Source organism: Salvelinus namaycush, chromosome 10 (genome assembly GCF_016432855.1).
Source record: "Salvelinus namaycush isolate Seneca chromosome 10, SaNama_1.0, whole genome shotgun sequence".
In the NCBI taxonomy this organism is placed as follows: Eukaryota; Metazoa; Chordata; class Actinopteri; order Salmoniformes; family Salmonidae; genus Salvelinus; species Salvelinus namaycush.
This window is the reverse complement of record NC_052316.1, coordinates 25,815,925-25,831,977: the sequence shown is the minus strand read 5'-3', so window position 1 is coordinate 25,831,977 and position 16,053 is coordinate 25,815,925. Positions and strand designations below refer to the sequence as shown.

General features: G+C 44.2%; 1 protein-coding gene across 1 annotated transcript; it reads left to right on the top strand.

Annotated features, from left to right (window-relative positions):
- Positions 1–12,406: 12,406 nt before the first annotated feature.
- On the top strand, positions 12,407–14,556 carry LOC120054896 (transcription factor AP-1-like). The gene has a single exon (XM_039002615.1). It carries the CDS (start codon positions 12,851–12,853, stop codon positions 13,832–13,834), a length of 984 nt encoding a protein of 327 aa, XP_038858543.1. The 5' UTR covers positions 12,407–12,850; the 3' UTR covers positions 13,835–14,556.
- The last annotated feature ends 1,497 nt before the right edge of the window (positions 14,557–16,053 follow it).

Sequence of the window (16,053 nt, the reverse complement as noted above, 5' to 3'; positions counted from 1 at the left end):
GGTGGAGGGAGAAATGCTAGGGGTAAGAGAGATTTGTTATTTTGTACTTATTTGGTATTTATTAGGATCCTCATTAGCTACTGAAAAAGCTACTCCTCCTGGGGTCCGCATGAAACATGACATAATACATAGTACAGAACATTATTAGTCAAGGACTGAAATAGATCAATGTAAAATGTCACACACAGCCTACATATTAGTACATACACACAATATTATGTTTTGTGTTGTACCAATGAGTGTCCGAACTGTGTGACAACTGTTTAAACAGACAGTTCGGTACCTTCAACACATCAATACCTCGCATAAAGACCATTAATGATGCAGTCAATCTCTCCTCAACTTTGAGCCAGAAGAGACTGACATGCATGTTACGGGCACTTTCCCTCCTTGTACATCTAAGTGCGATACGCGCTGCTTTGTTCTGGACCAACTGCAATTTACCTATGTCCTTCTTTGCCTCATATGACCACACAGCTGTGCAGTAGTCCAGGTGAGACAAAACTAGGGGTCTGTAGGACCTATCTGGTCAACTGAGATGTCAAGAAGGCCAAGCAACGCCCTATCATGGACAGACCTCTTCCCATTTTAGCAACCATTGAGTCTATATGTTTGACCATGACAGCTTGCTATCTAGGGTTACACCCAGCAGTTTAGTCTCATCAACTTGCTCAATAGCCACATTATTCAAAAATAGAGCTAAGTGAAGTTTAGCGCTGAGCAAGTGATTTGTCCCAAAAATTATACTTTTATTTATTTTTTGATATTTAGCACCAGCCTATTGCTAGTTACCCATTCTAAAACTGACTGGAGCTCTATGTTAAGTTATCGATTTTACTGTTGCAGCCGACATGTATACTGTTCAGTCGTCAGCGTACATAGACACACAGACTTTATTCAAGGTCAGTGGAGGGTCATTTGTAAAAACAGAAAACAATAATGGCCCTAGTCGGTTTCCCTGCGGTTCACCACCCAACTGAATTTGCATGAGAGAGGCTTCCATTAACGAAAACCCTCTGTGTTCTATTAGATAGGTAACGCTGAATCCATAATAAGGCAAAGGATGCAAATCCATAACACCTACGTTTTTTCAGCAATAGGTTATGATCAATGACATCAAAAGCTGCACTGAAGTCTAACAAAACAGCTTTCACAATCTTCTTACTATCAATTTATTTCAGCCAATCATCCGTCATTTGTATCAGTGCTGAGCATGTTGAACGTCTGTTGTTAATTTGTTTTCTGTAAAATAACTTTGTATTTGATCAAACACAATTTTTTCCCAAAAGTTTGCTAAGCACTTGTAACAGGCTGATTGGTCGGCTGTTTGAACCATTAAAGGGTGCTCTGCTTTTCTTGGGTAGTGGAATGATCTTTGCCTACCTCCATGTTTGAGGTCACACCCGTCTTCTAGGCTTAAATTGAAGATGTGGCAAACAGGAGTCACAAAGTATTCCGCAACCAACCTCAGAATTTTACAATCCAGGTTGTCGGTACCAGGTGGTTTGTCCTTATTTATTGACGGCAAAAAATAATGAACTCTTCCACAAAGTAGGTGTGGAACTCAAAACTACAGTGATTGTCTTTCATTATTTGGTCCATTATGCATGAATATGAAGACTCAGCATTTGTTGTTTGCATGTCATACCTAAATTAGCTAATCTTGTCAACAAAAAGTTATTGAAATTGTTGGTAATATCAAAGGGTTTTGTTATTAACAAGACACCTGCCTCAATGAAGGATGGAGCCGAGTTTGCTTTTTGCCAAGAATTTCATTTAAAGTATCCCAGAGATTTTTTACAATCATTCTTTATGTCATTTATCTTTGTTCCATAATATAGTTTCTTCTTCTTTTTGTTTAGTTTAGTTACATTATTTCCCAATTTACTGTATGTTTGCTTGTCCGCTGGGTTGTCAGACCTATTTGCATTTCGCTTTGCCTCATCCCTCTCAGCCATACAGTTTTTCAATTCATCATCTATCCATGGGGATTTGGCAGTTTTAACAGTCAGTTTCTTGATTGGGGCATGCCTATCAGTAACTGGAAGAAACAATTTCATTAATGCAGCATCTGTTTGTTCCTCATTACACACATCAGACACACAAATATGCTATGCGGACATACAGTTGAAGTCGGATGTTTACATACACCTTAGCCACATACATTTAAACTCAGTTTTTCACAATTCCTGACATTTAATCCTAGTAAAAATTCCCTGTCTTAGGTCAGTTAGGATCACCACTTTATTTTAAGAATGTGAAATGTCAGAATAATAGTAGAGAGAATGATTTATTTCAGCTTTTATTTCTTTCATCACATTCCCTGTGGGTCAGAAGTTTACATACACTCAATTAGTATTTGGTAGCATTTCCTTTAAATTGTTTAACTTGGGTCAAACGTTTCGGGTAGCCTTCCACAAGCTTCCCACAATAAGTTGGATGAATTTTGGCCCATTCCTCCTGACAGAGCTGGTGTAACTGAGTTGTAGGCCTCCTTGCTCGCACACGATTTTACAGTTCTGCCCACAAATTTTCTATAGGATTGAAGTCAGGATTTCTTTAGATTTTCCCATGATGTCAAGCAAAGAGGCACAGAGTTTGAAGGTAGGCCTTGAAATACATCCACAGGTACACCTCCAATTGACTCAAATTATGTCAATTAGCCTATCAGAAGCTTCTAAAGCCATGACATACATTTCTGGAATTTTCCAAACTGTTTAAAGGCACAGTCAACTTAGTGTATGTAAACTTCTGACCCACTGGAATTGTGATACAGTGAATCATAAGTGAAATAATCTGTCTGTAAACAATTGTTGGAAAAATTACTTGTGTCATGCATAAAGTATATGTCCTAACTGACTTGCCATAACTATAGTTTGTTAACAAGAAATATGTGGAGTGGTTGATAAACTAGTTTTAATGACTCCAACCTAAGTGTATGTAAACTTCCGACTTCAACTGTACTGTAGGAATCATTGCAAAACATCTTGTATGGGTCCAGTCTTTGAAACTTGTTTTTTTCGAGATATGGCTATTATATTATGATCACTGCATCCGATGTGTGTGGATACTGCGTTAGAGCAGATTTCTGCAACATTAGTAAAGCTGTGATGAATACACATGGATGAGTTAGTTCCTGTTCTGTTTGTAAATACCCTGGTATGTTGACTGATGACCTGAACCAGATTGCAGGCACTGGTTACAGCTTGGAGCTATTTTTTGAGTTGAGGATGGAGGAAGGGTAAGTGAAGAGAGAAGGAGCAGAATTTCCAATACCTTCAGTCAGGAAAAAGATGACATTGAGCAACACTGAATACAAACATATAACATGCACTTCATTGGAGAAATAGTCCTTAGAAAGAGGGTTTTTGTTCAAACATGAGTCTAGAGATAAAGAAAGACTTATGAAGCTTATAACCCAGTGCCTCCAGTCTATAGATGTGGGACAACCATGAGCCCTGAGCATTCTGAAACACCAAACATTACTTGAAAATGATATTTTCACTCAAAGCAAAACTGCTTTCATGAGATCAAAGACAATTGTATAATGAAACCAGACAGACTAACGGCCAGACACACACACTAGCTCCTCTACAAAGCAAGCACAGCAAAATACAATACTTCAGAATGCTGAATCATAAACTGAAAGCCCTGTGACTGTCTGTGGCCAGGGAGTTTATTGGGCCAGAGGTGGTGCTAGGTTTGGCTGCTGGTTTGGCTGATGCCAGCTCAGCTGTGGGTGTCCGTGAATCGTGGTACTGTGGTGTTGACTTAGACTCTGATGAAGAAGGTTAATAAATACACCCACCACGCACACGCATACACACACACACACGCATACACACACACACACACGCATACACACAGACACACACACACACACACACACACACACACACACACACACACACACACACACACACACACACACACACACACACACACACACACACACACACACACACACACACACACACACACACGGGTTGGCAGTTAGCCTAGCGGTTAAGAGCGTTGGGCCAGTAACCGAAAGAGCCAGTATTCGAATCCCCAAGCCAGCAAGGTGGAAAAATCTGACGTTCTGCCCTTGAGCAAGGCACAACAACTGTTTCCTGGGCGCTGATGATGTCAAGGCAGCCCCCTGCACCTCTGATTCAGAGGGGTTGGGTTAAATGAGGTCCGGAAGACACATTCCGGTTGAATGCATTCAGTTGTGCTACTGACTAGGTATCCTCTTTCGACACACACATGCTTTTCACCCGCTGGCTACCACATGTCTGACCATGAGGTTGTAAATTTGTGTATTTTCTAAACAGACTCCCCTTTACTAAACATCATCAGTTACCACTACAGTATGAGGTCCAAGACAGGCTGTATAGGGAGAACGGGGACTAGACTCTATAACGTCACAGTCTGAGAATGGGGACTGGAACCCAACAGGAGAATGGTGGATTGGGGACAGAACCCAACATCACAGTTTTTCACACATAGCCATTGCTCTCTCTCTCTCTCGCTCTCTCTCTCTCTCTCTCTCAAGCCATACTTTATTGCGTAAAGATCGCTATAAACCCACTCACCTTGTCCCCAGTCTCTGTTACGAGGACAAGGGAGTGACTGAGAATGCCTTGTTGTTTATGAATGAGGATGTGTACTGTAGTGTGCCCATTTGGACAACGTTATGATTATTTAATGTGATTTAATTCAAAAACAGCACAATTATGTGTCACATTCTGACCATAGTTCTTGTGTGTTTTGCTTGTTTTAGTGTTGGTCAGGACGTGAGCTGGGTGGGCAGTCTATGTTGTGTGTCTAGTTTGTCTGTTTCTGTGTTCGGACTAATATGGTTCTCAATCAGAGGCAGCTGTCAATCGTTGTCCCTGATTGGGAATCATATATAGGTGGCTTGTTTTGTGTTGGGGATTTGTGGGTGGTTGTTTCCTGTCTCTGTGTTTTCTCTGCACCAGATAGGGCTGTATCGGTAAGCCACATTTGCTATTTTGTATTTGTTTAGTGTTCAGTATTTTCGTAATTAAAATCATGTTGAACACGAGCTACGCTGCGTCTTGGTCTGATCCCTGCTACACCTCCTCTTCTCATGAAGAGAGGGAAGGCTGCCGTTACAGAACCACCCACCAAACTCGGACCAAGCAGCGTAGCAACGGGCAGCAGCGACAGCAGAAGTGGTACCAGGAGGAATGGACATGGGAGGAAATTCTGGACGGTAAAGGACCCTGGGCAGAGCCAGAGGAGTGTCGCCGCCCCAAAGCGGAGCTGGAGGCAGCAAAAGCGGAGAGGCGGCATTATGAGGCGCTAGCAAGGCAGAGCGGCTGGAAGCCTGAGAGGCTCACCCCAAAATTTCTTGGGGGAGGCTAAAGGGGAGTGTGGCGAAGTCAGGTAGGAGACCTGTGCCAACTTCCCGGGCTTACCGTGGAGAGCGAGAGTACGGGCAGACACCGTGTTGTGCGGAAGAGCGCACGGAGTCTCCTGTACGTGTGCTTAGCCCGGTGCGGTACATTCCAGCTCCACGTATCGGCCGGGCTACAGTGGGCATCGAGCCAGGTGCCATGAAGCCGGCTCAACACATCTGGTCTCCAGTGCGTCTCCTCGGGCCGGTGTACATGGCACCAGCCTTACGTATGGTGTCCCCGGTTCGCCAGCACAGCCCAGTGCGGGCTATTCCACCTCGCCGCACTGGCCTGGCTACGGGGAGCATTAAACCAGGTAAGGTTGGGCAGGCTCGGTGCTTAAGAGCTCCTGTACGCCTTCACGGTCCGGTATATCCGGCGCCACCTTCCCGCCCCAGCTCAGTACCACCAGTACCTACACCACGCACCAGGCTTCCTGTGCGTCTCCAGAACTCTGTTCCTCCTCCACGCACTCTCCCTATGGTGCGTGTCTCCAGCCCAGTACCTCCAGTGCCGGTACCACGCACCAGGCCTACTGTGCGCCTCAGCAGGTCAGAGTCGGCCGTCTGCCCAGCGCCGTCTGAGCTGCCTGCCTGCCCAGCGCCGTCTGAGCCATCCGTCTGCCCAGCGCCATCTGAGCCATCCGTCTGCCCAGCGCCATCTGAGCCATCCGTCTGCCCAGCGCCATCTGAGCCGCCCGTCTGCCCAGCGCCATCTGAGCCGTCTGTCAGTCAGGAGCCGCTAGAGCCATCCGTCAGTCAGGAGCCGCCAGAGCCGCCAGCCAGTCAGGAGCCGCCAGAGCCGCCAGCCAGTCAGGAGCCGCCAGAGCCGCCAGCCAGTCAGGAGCCGCCAGAGCCGCCAGCCAGTCAGGAGCCGCCAGAGCCGCCAGCCAGTCAGGAGCCGCCAGAGCCGCCAGCCATTCAGGAGCCGCCAGAGCCGCCCGCCAGTCATGAGCCGCCCGCCAGTCATGAGCCGCCCTCCAGTCATGAGCCGCCCTCCAGTCATGAGCCGCCCTCCAGTCATGAGCCGCCCTCCAGTCATGAGCCGCCCTCCAGTCATGAGCTGCCACTCAGTCATGAGCTGCCACTCAGTCATGAGCTGCCACTCAGTCCGGAGCTGCCACTCAGTCCGGAGCTGCCACTCAGTCCGGAGCTGCCACTCAGTCCGGAGCTGCCACTCAGTCCGGAGCTGCCACTCAGTCCGGAGCTGCCTCTCTGTCCTGAGCTGCCTCTCTGTCCTGAGCTACCTCTCTGTCCTGAGCTACCTCTCTGTCCTGAGCTGTCTCCTCAATCTAGGGGGGACCTTTGTGAAGGTTCCTAGACCAGGGTCGGGGGCGAGGGTCGCCACTCAAAGGACGCTAAGGAGGGGGACAAAGACAATGGTGGAGTGGTGTCCTCGTCCTGCGCCGGAGCCGCCACCGCGGACAGATGCCCACCCAGACCCTCCCCTTGAGTTTAGGGGGTGCGTTCGGAGTCCGCACCTCAGGAGGGGGGTACTGTCACGTTCTGACCATAGTTCTTGTGTGTTTTGCTTGTTTTAGTGTTGGTCAGGACGTGAGCTGGGTGGGCATTCTATGTTGTCTGTCTAGTTTGTCTGTTTCTTTGTTCGGCCTAATATGGTTCTCAATCAGAGGCAGCTGTCAATCGTTGTCCCTGATTGGGAATCATATATAGGTGGCTTGTTTTGTGTTGGGGATTTGTGGGTGGTTGTTTCCTGTCTCTGTGTTTTCTCTGCACCAGATAGGGCTGTATCGGTAAGCCACATTTGTTATTTTGTATTTGTTTAGTGTTCAGTATTTTCGTAATTAAAATCATGTTGAACACGAGCTACGCTGCGTCTTGGTCCGATCCCTGCTACACCTCCTCTTCTCATGAAGAGAGGGAAGGCTGCCGTTACATTATGAATGGAATGGATGTGTTTTAAGGACACAGTACACATGGATTATTGAGGATGCCTTGTTACATATTAAATTAATGGGAAGGTAGTCAGTAGTTTGGCAATTGGACCTCCTTCAGGACCACGTTATCATTAATGAATGTGTTTTAAATCAGAAGAAAAGAAGCCATGAACAGATGAATGAAGGAAACAAGATACATTTTTCAGAGAACTTCAGTGAAGTAATTAAGTATTTCAAACACAAGCCTCTAAACAACATTGGGTTTGACTCTGGTCTTTTCCTGGAGCAAGAGTTATGAACGATCAGAAAATGAATGAGAGAAAGACAGAGAGAAAGAAAGAGTGAATGAAAGAGAGACCAGCCGAACCCCACTTCTCATGCATCTCAAAGACTTCGTCCATGGTTCAACATCATCATCATCGTCAAAAAAGCACTGAGACCAGGTGAAAGCATTGCACTGACCTCCAGTCAACTACTGATGACATCAAACAGTTTAATCACATTGATCAGACAGACCATTATCATTACCATCTCTAACAGACGCCACAAAGAAATAAAATAACAACACAAATCACTGCAACAGAGCTTTTATGGAGCATTAAACTAGTTGAGACCTCACTAACCTAAACCCTTGCCAGGAGGACCACGTGCCTTGGAAGGAAGGTGTTGGGACATGAATCAAACAAACTCCATCAACAATAGTTCCTCTCTTCCTCTTTCTCTCCATAAAGGAAGACAAAGATAGTATAAGATGATACTTTATTGATCCCTGCAGGGCGATGTTATTTCAGCAGACAGTATATCAGACACACTCAGTACATAAAGACAACATAAGGAGTTGTAAAGAGTCCGTCTTTCTTTTTTATGTCCCAGGTCATCCTTCTCAGGTCTAATGCTGGGGGACTGATTTAAATGTTGCACCGGGGGACTGATTTACTTATGGCGCCAGGGACTGATTTAGGCTTGGCACGCTGGAGACAGTAGGTAGTAAAGATGGTTGGGCAGATAGTGACCCAGGCAGTGAGAGAGGTGTGTGTGTGTGTGTGTGTGTGTGTGTGTGTGTGTGTGTGTGTGTGTGTGTGTGTGTGTGTGTGTGTGTGTGTGTGTGTGTGTGTGTGTGTCTGTGTGTGTGTGTGTGTGTGTGTGACACACACACACACACACACACACACACACACACACACACACACACACACACACACACACACACACACACACACACACACACACACACACACACAGAGCTAGAGGTACACTGGGACTTTATGAGAGATAGCAGTACTAGATGGTATAGTTATAAGGATAAAATACATTCTGTGTCATGTTTAATGCAATGACACTGGGCATACAAAAGGATTTTATGAGAATGGATAGACTCTAGTTTTATTGTTACAGTATAGTTGAGTGGGATGGGTTACAGACAGTTATTCTAAAATACAGTAACTATTTGGTCTGAAAGGGTGGTGCTGTATATTGTGAACAGGTAAACATTTTAACCCAAATCAGGAATAAGAAATCAAAGCTGTTCATCATTCATCAGTTTAATCTAAATATAGACATAGCCAAGTGTCCCAGTGCCCCAGATATACAGTAAGACCACAACACTGTCCTCTGCGTGTGGCACCATTGAAGAGAAGACCACCCAGATGTACTGTTTGAGCTCTTCTACCATGGGCATCTATGGCAGGTGGGTCGTGACTAATTACTTTGGGCTGCCTAATTTAGTCAGGCTAAAGACCCTGGCCGTCTCCACTTGGTGGGTCCTGAGAAAACTCCTAAATCTTTAGGTGGGCCATACGGTATAGTTAAATTGTTTGGGAACCACAGGCTAATATAATCACAGTGTTTTACTGGGTGTCTAGGTAAATAAAAGTCTGTGTTTGTGTAGACTACCCTGCCCAGGTATCCTGTTTTAACCATCGCAGCATATACTGTGGGGGGTGGGCAACATTGAGAGGACCACCGTCAAGAGCCACCACTGCACCCTACATGCTACATGACAAGCCAAACACACGGCCCATGCACACACACCACACACTGCATACCGGTGTGTGAACAGGAGTGTGTCTTTGTTAAAAGGTCTGTCATGTTATACCTAAAACAGGAGGTGATTTTCCACAGGTGAGTGTATGCTGTGTGCGTGCATCCACTGATGAGATTTTTTAGTATCTCAACTGGATTATGACACTTCAAACAAATGAAAAACAGTATCTCCACTTCAGGTCTCTCCGATAGAAAGCAATATGGGTGTTTGTGTATGTTGTGATGTATGTTATGATTGTTAAACATACAGTTGAAGTCGGAAGTTTACATGCACCTTAGCCAATGTCACGCCCTGACCATAGTTTGCTTTGTATGTTTTATGTTTTGTTTGGTCAGGGTGTGATCTGAGTGGGCATTCTATGTTGTATGTCTGGTCTGTCTATTTCTATGTGTTTGGCCTGATATGGTTCTCAATCAGAGACAGGTGTTTTGCGTTGTCTCTGATTGGGAACCATATTTAGGTAGCCTGTTTTGTATTGTGGGTTGTGGGTGATTGTCTATGTGTAGTGTTTAGTGTCAGCACTATTTGTTATTTAGCTTCACGGTCATCGTTTATTGTTTTTGTATTAGTTTCGCAAAGTGTTCTCTTTCTATTAAAAACAAGATGAACACATACCACGCTGCATATTGGTCCTCCGATCCTTCAAACTTTTCCTCCTCAGGCGAGGAGGAGGAAGACAGCCGTGACAGCCAAATACATTTAAATTCAGTTTTTCACAATTCCTGACATTTAATCAGAGTAAAAATTCCCAGTCCTAGGTCAGTTCGGATCATCAATTTATTTTAGGAATGTGAAATGTCAGAATAATAGTAGAGCGAATGATTTATTTCAGCTTTTATTTCTTTCATCACATTCCCAGTGTGTCAGAAGTTAACATACACTCAATTAGTATTTGGTAGCATTGCCTTTAAATTGTTTAACTTGGGTCAAACATTTCGGGTAGCCTTCCACAAGCTTCCCACAATAAGTTTGGGTGAATTTTGACCCATTCCTCCTGAGAGAGCTGGTGTAACTGAGTCAGGTTTGTAGGCCTCCTTGCTCCCAAACGCTTTTTAAATCCTGCCCACCAATTTTCTATAGAATTGAGGTCAGGGCTTTGTGATGGCCACTCCAATACCTTGACTTTGTTGTCCTTAAGCCATTTTTCCACAACTTTGGAAGTATGCTTGGGGTCATTGTCCATTTGGAAGACCCATTTGCGACCAAGCTTTAACTTCTTGACTGATGTCTTGAGATGTTGCTTCAATATATCCACATAATTTTCTCTTCTCATGATGCCATCTATTTTGTGAAGTGCACCAGTCCCTCCTGCAGCAAAGCACACCCACAACATGATGCTGCCACCCCGTGCTTCACGGTTGGGATGGTGTTCTTTGGCTTGCAAGCTTCCCCCTTTTTCCTCCAAACATAACGATGGTCATTATGGCCAAACAGTTATATTTTTGTTTCATCAGACCAGAGGACATTTCTCCAAAAAGTACGATCTTTGTCCACATGTGCAGTTGCAAACCATATTCTGTCTTCTTTATGGCGAGTTTGGAGCAGTGGCTTCTTCCTTGCTGAGCGGCCTTTCAGGTTATGTCGATATAAGACTTGTTTTACTGTGGATATAGATACTTTTTTACCTTTTTCTTCCAGCATCTTCACAAGGTCCTTTGTTGTTGTTCTGGTATTGATTTGCACTTTTCGCACCAAAGTACGTTAATCTCTAGGAGACAGAACGCGTCTCCTTCCTGAGCGGTATGACGGCTGCGTGGTCCCATGGTGTTTATACTTGCATACTATTGTTTGTACAGATGAACATGGTACCTTCAGGCATTTGGAAATTGCTCCCAAGAATGAACCAGACTTGTGTTGGTCTATAATTTTTGGGATTTATTTTGATTTTCCCATGATGTCAAGCGAAGAGGCACTGAGTTTGAAGGTAGGCCTTGAAATACATCCACAGGTACACCTCCAATTGACTCAAATGATGTCAATTAGCCTACCAGAAGCTTCTAAAGCCATGACATCATTTTCGGGAATTTTCCAAGCTGTTTAAAGGCAGTCAACTTAGTGTATGTAAACTTCTGACCAACTGGAATTGATACAGTGAATTATAAGTGAAATAATCTGTCTGTAAACAATTGTTGGAAAAATTACTTGTGTCATGCACAAAGTAGATGTCCTAACCGACTTGCCAAAACTATATTGTTAACATTAAATTTGTGGAGTGGTTGATAAACTAGTTTTAATGACTCCAACCTAAGTGTATGTAAACTTCCAACTTCAACTGAATCATGTCATCTGCAGGTTCATGTTTTCATGGATCCCAGGACTCCTAAAAAACAGTGGTGATTATTGCTGAGTAGACTATCCTGGTTAAATAAAGGCCTGCCCTGGGCCAATAAATAAACACAGTAGTGAATGGATATAATTTCTCTCAATGTCCTGAAACAGACACACAGATACAGATAAAACATCTAATAAGTGATGTCCTGTATAACTTCATAAGCAAATGTTAGTCTATCATTCATTCAATCAAACAATGACATTCATCAAGACAATTATTCAAACACATCATTATTTGCATCATGGATAATAAAACAGTAACACATTACCTCAGGGCTGATCATGCAAAGTTTCTGGAGGCAGAGGAAGTCTGTCTGGCAGAAAATAATTTGAATCTCTATAAAAACGTATGGGGAGTATATTTTCTGTGGAATAATACATAATGCAGCATAGACCTATATATTGGATAACATACATCTATGAATTGTACATATCAAGGGAATTTTCCAAACACACACTGTCTATCCCGCCACTACTGTCTGTGAGCGCTAAGCCGCGGGTAACCAGATATTCAAAAACCACACGTCATTCCACAATGCACCGCGTCCCTTCTCTTGCAGCATTACCTCATCCCATCAGCCAACGCGAGACCGAGAATCTTCTGGGTGGTCGTCTAGGCAACGCGCCTTATCTGGCAACAGGGAACGCCCCGCGAACGCCTGCAACCAATGGAAGACTCCAGAGGTGACATCATGTCTATTTTTAGAGAGACAGTGGCTGCAGATAAGCTTTGCCTCCACGCTGGAAGAGTCAGTATACACACAGAGAGCTAGAGAGGCGCGCTTTGAGCAGGAATGCTGTTGAACTATAAGAACTTATAGCACTTGCCGCGTCTCATTCAAAGACTGTCAAAAAACGGTGGACAGAAGCGAAAGAACGAATTTGAAGAATTTATACAGCGTTCTGAGTCAGACTATCCGTGCAGCTGAACAGAATACTTTTTCTCGGGACAAGGAGTGCGCTTACAAGTTAGAAGTCTATGTACGGGACACGATTTTATTCCAGAGACTCTTAGCTCGGCTTCGGGGGTTGAAAGCATTGTCTGACACATTATGACACATTTCTCAGAGTTTTACAACGGAAAGAACGAAAGAGAGGTGACCGAAACACACATATCTTCTGTTTGAGTAGCCTACTAGAGACATTTCAAACTGAGTGTTTGGTTTATATTCTATGTCTACCAAGATGGAAACTACTTTCTACGACGACTCGCATAATGCTTTCTCCCAGCATCAGAACGCGGGCTACGGATACAACCCCAAAGCTCTGAAACACAGCATGACACTGAACCTGGCTGACCCAACCATCACACTCAAACCTCACCTCCAGGCTAAAGCCAGCGATATCCTCACCTCTCCGGATGTGCAGCTCCTCAAACTTGCCTCCCCAGAGTTGGAGCGACTCATCATTCAGTCCAGCAACGGCCTGATCACCACCACACCTACCCCGACGCAGTTCCTCTGCCCGAGGAACGTGACTGATGAGCAGGAGGGCTTTGCCGAGGGGTTCGTTAGAGCTCTGGCGGAGCTCCATCATCAACACGTCTTGCCCAACGCACCTGGGGTCCCAGTCACCTCCACCGGGCAGACAAGAATCAACAACTCGACCACACTCCCACCTGTTTGCTCCGTGGCTGGGAGCACTGTTTATAACAACGTAGCCATGCGCTCTGAGTCACCTGTCTACGAAAACTTGAACACTTTCACCCCGGCTGTCACCACCAACTCAGCCCCGGGTTACACCACCTCAGTGCCGGCTATGAGCTTCCCCTCTGCCCCGCCTCAGCTCCCCATCTATGGGCAGCAGTCTCACCCCCACCCCAGGCTCACAGCCCTGAAAGAGGAGCCCCAGACGGTACCTGAGATGCTCGGGGAGACCCCTCCACTCTCTCCCATCGACATGGAGAATCAGGAGAGGATCAAAGCCGAGAGGAAGCGCATGAGGAACCGCGTCGCCGCTTCCAAGTGCAGGAAGCGGAAGCTAGAGCGCATCTCCCGGCTGGAGGACAAGGTGAAGAACCTGAAGACTCAGAACTCCGACCTGGCTTCCACAGCCAACATGCTGAGGGAACAGGTAGCCCAGCTCAAACAGAAGGTGATGAACCATGTCAACAGCGGCTGTCAACTCATGCTGACGCAGCAGCTCCAGACCTTCTGAAGAGGAGAGGACACTTGGGGAAGAATAGAGAAAGAGTTTGAACGAAAAGGACAGATCGTTTATAAGTGACTGGATGGCTGTTCCGTGGCTCCGTGGCATTGTGACAGGTAGAATGGGACAGTAACAGCACGAGAATGGTGGGAGGGAACCGTGACTGGCTGGCTGCCTCTAACCGGGTGCTTCGCGCGCCACCGTTGCGCACAGGAGTTGGGGCCCCGGACAGAGCAGAGCGTGTGAAGGAAAAGAAACAGCAACAAACAGGACAAACGGATGTTTTGTTTCGTGTTGTTTTTATTGACTGGATATTTGTTGGCGTTGACCAAGCTGTGCTTTTATGAATGGACCTTCGTGATGATTCAGTATTAGAAAAAACAAAGACAGTAGATTTTAAAACTTCCTGGCGCTGAAGGAGAAGGCGTGTAGCCTAGTCTAAACAGATGAAAACGTTTAACAAAAGCTGCCTAACTTTTGAGTTACAATGTATTGTTTATTCTTAATTGTATTGAATTAAGTTTGAAAAAAGCTTAGTTACTTGTTTTTTTCTGAAGTTATTTAATGGGGTTCCACTCATTGTTATTAGTTGTATATAAGATCGACTTGGAGTACTTACATTTACAATTTGTAATAAGAAACAATATAATTTTGTATGTTCATTTTCTGAGCACTTCAGAAACAAATCAATATTTAAGAAATGTAATAAAACATATGTGAACTGAATACGATGCTTCTGTGTGTGTTGTGAAATGATGTGTATTGTGTGTGTACACTGAAACATGTTCCAACATGTTAAGAGAGCAGCAAGTTATCTGTACCATGAATGCCTTATTGATCCTGAGATTAGTGATGGAGTTTCACAGTCAATTACCCTTTTATCTCTCTACAGCACACTAGTTAGACATTGCTGTGGGACTGAGTAATCTGGTCCTAGGCCTGTGGTTATAGGTTCAACCTCTACAGCAGGGATGTAGGCCAGGAATGCCTTATTGATCCTGAGGTTAGTGATTGAGTTTCAGTCAATGACCCTTCTATCTCTCTAGTGTAGATTCGAGTGCAACATGAGTGGGCCACCTAACACCTCAGCTCCACTTGAGTCTCACCATCTAACAAGGTAAAAGGAACACAGATACTCTGTATGTTGTGAAGTGGCCTACATTCACAGGCCTCCAGGGCAAATGCTTCTGACACACTGCTATGGTTGAGGGACCTATAAAGTAAATCATGATTATAACTTCAATTACTCAATCATAATACATTGTCAATCATTTCTAAAGTTATTTTTAATGCATTGCAGCCAAAGTGTTTAGTAAATTCATAGCACAGCTGAATTGTGTGTAGTGGAACATGTTCTGTCCCTATATTGTATCATAAACTTAACTTCCTGTTGCCCTGGTCAACATGACTATAGGGTTGCTCACACAGCATTACAAGCATGATCACTGTAAACAACAATAACACCAGAGGAATAAGCGACAGGAAGAAACATGGTGGTAACTAATGTAAACAAATATATTTACAAACAAAACATTTGAGCATAGGTATATGGTTACATTGTATCTAGACATGTTATATTGAGGGGTGGGCACTGGGCAGAGTCATACAATTGTAATAAATAAGAGCATAATCATAACGTTTTAATAACTATCCAGCTAGATGGCCGATGAGCACCTGCTAATACAGAAACAGTAAAGAAAACATACATTTATACTGGATGAGCAGAAAGTCTGTGATTTCCTGTATGACTCTGAAATATTCACAAGAGGGCGACATTGCCGATGAGATGAGCACAGTTTAAAAAATCAGGGTATTTTCTCCAGAGCCAAGGCTCTAGTTTATTACTGATGAAGATCATGTTCAGGACAATACAGAACAAATAAAAACATGTTTATATTACAACAGTACTCATAGAGGAATAGAATCTGATGTTCAAGAAACAAGTAGTTGTTCGCTACACAAATAAATGTTCCCTATAATTAAAAACAGGAATATCTAGAAGTATCTAGAAGACATAATATCTACACAATGTACTACAAATATACAAACTACAAAGTAGGTCAAACTAAGATTTAAAATCCCATGAAAAAAATACATAGTCAGCCTAGAAGCAGCCTAACCAGAGAGCTCCTTTAAATATGTAACATGTAAATGTACAAATATTTGTAAGTGTTTTTAATTGTGTTTTTTTTATCAGCTGTTTTGTTTTTGATGACATTGAGTTTATT

Coding starts and splice junctions, on each gene's coding strand:
- LOC120054896 (XM_039002615.1), top strand. CDS start 12,851: ATGTCTACCAAGATGGAAACTACTTTCTACGACGACTCGCATAATGCT.